This window comes from Loxodonta africana, chromosome 2 (assembly GCF_030014295.1).
Source record: "Loxodonta africana isolate mLoxAfr1 chromosome 2, mLoxAfr1.hap2, whole genome shotgun sequence".
Taxonomy (NCBI): domain Eukaryota; kingdom Metazoa; phylum Chordata; class Mammalia; order Proboscidea; family Elephantidae; genus Loxodonta; species Loxodonta africana.
In genome coordinates this window covers 199,607,118-199,609,174 of record NC_087343.1, presented here as the reverse complement: position 1 = coordinate 199,609,174, position 2,057 = coordinate 199,607,118, and the positions used below count along the sequence as shown (strand labels likewise).

Genomic DNA, 2,057 nt, shown 5'->3' with positions numbered 1-2,057 from the left:
TGTTTTGCCATTTCATTTTTCCAATATCTGAGTAAAGATTATATTCAGTTCTCTTTATTAAAGTAACAGATGTAGTTTAATTTCTGACTGGAATCTGACTAATCTGTTTTAAAATAATGGCTCAAATATTATGTTCATTTCTATTCCAATCTTCATCCTCCAAAACACATATAATTTCACTGTTGCAAAACTTGAAGTATTGAAATGAATCACAGCTGCCACAGAAAATTTGGCATGTGAATAATACTTTACAAAATGCTTTTGTATACATTATGTCATTTTATACTCTCTTCTTGCATTCGTTCAGTAAGGATTTATTGAGCAACAATAAAGGTTTTATAGGGCACAGGGCCAGGCATTGGTAATACACAAACACACAAGGCATTACCCCTGCAGGGAGAACTTCTAAATAGCAGAGATATATTTTTGTTTCTTAAAGGAGGCATTATAAAACTTCTAATGGAACAAAGGAGAAGGCTAGGAAAAATCCAAGAAAAATTCTAGAGACTCAATTTCTAAAACTAGAACATTTCCATTGAATATATTCACATTTATTACCTTGAATCATGAATTAGATAATAAGATAGATAAGACGGTGTATAGCACTTAGTAAGTCCTCAGTAAAAGACAACTATTACAAAGAAGAATTAAAAAGAGAGAATTTACTTTAAGAACTTTATAAACAATCAATACTAACAATAATAGCATATATTGCTTCTGTATGGGGCTTTAATTTACATGCAGCAGTCTCCACAACATCCCTGTGAGGTAGAACAAATGCCATGATTCTCATTTATTATGAAGAAACAGACACAAAGAGTAAATGATGTACCAAGGTTATACAGCCAAGAAATGGCAGAGTCATGCACCAAGTATCCTGAAATATCAATGCTGGCTGACAATCCTACAACGGTCTAACCCCTTCCTCAGTGCCCCCATGGCTTCCCCATTCCTCAAGCTATAAATAAGGGGGTTGAGCATAGGAGTAAGAACTGTGTAGAAGATAGAGACCACTTTGTCATGGCTAGGGGTCCCGTAGTGCTTAATCCTCAAGTAGATGAACATGGCTGCCCCATAGAAGAGGGATACTGCTGTCAGGTGGGAGGAACAGGTGGCCAGAGCCCTTTTACGGGACTCAGCAGAGTTCATACGGAGCACAGCAGCCAGAATATGAGCATAGGAGGCCATGATGATGGAGAAGGGAACGAGGAGCATGAAGACACAGCAAGAAAATAGCAGGTTCTCAAAAAGGGATGTGTCTGCACAGGCCAGCTTCAATAAAGCTGGCACCTCACAGAAGAAGTGGTCCACATTCCTGGAGCCACAGTAGGGGAAGGTCATGGCTGCCACCATCTGGATCATTCCATCTAGTATGCCAAAGGCCCAAGATCCTCCAGCAATCTGAAGACAGACCCTATGGCTCATGAGGATGGGATAGTGAAGTGGGTGGCTAATGGCCACATAGCGGTCGTAAGCCATGAGTCCCAGTAAGAGCCCCTCAGAGCCCACGAGAGAGACAAAAAGGCCGATTTGTATACCACAACCCACAAAGGAGATGGACTTTCTGCCAGACAGGAAGTTGACTGCCATCTTTGGTACAATGTTACATACCAACATGAGGTCCATGAGGGAAAGCTGACTAAGGAAGAAGTACATGGGTGTATGAAGTCGAGGATTTATGTAGATGAGGGAGATGAGTAGGACATTCCCACAGAGGGCCACTGTGAAGACCATCATGACCATAGAGAAAAGAACAAGATCAGTTGCACAGTATGAAAAGATGCCCAAGAGGACAAAGTCATCTGTGTATGATTGATTCAACCAGGTGTCCATGGCTCAGTTGTTCCTTGTCACCTGAAAACGTGTCAAAAAAAAAAAAAATGTTCATGAAATGACTGACACATGTTTGCATTCTGCCTCTTCAGATAGTCATTTTCTTTGTAAGTTATCAGATGTCAGCAACATAAGCTTTGGGACATAAAAAAGGACATTCTTTCATATTCTATGACACAGATGATAGAATCTCTGCTAGCTTATAGAATTGGACTGCATATCAG

At 40.1% G+C, this 2,057-nt stretch overlaps 1 protein-coding gene across 1 annotated transcript; it reads right to left on the bottom strand.

The window, feature by feature from the left end:
* Positions 1-415: 415 nt before the first annotated feature.
* Positions 416-1,833, bottom strand: LOC100676187 (olfactory receptor 2V1-like). The gene has a single exon (XM_003404697.3). It carries the CDS (start codon positions 1,831-1,833, stop codon positions 886-888), a length of 948 nt encoding a protein of 315 aa, XP_003404745.1. The 3' UTR covers positions 416-885.
* Positions 1,834-2,057: the final 224 nt, after the last annotated feature.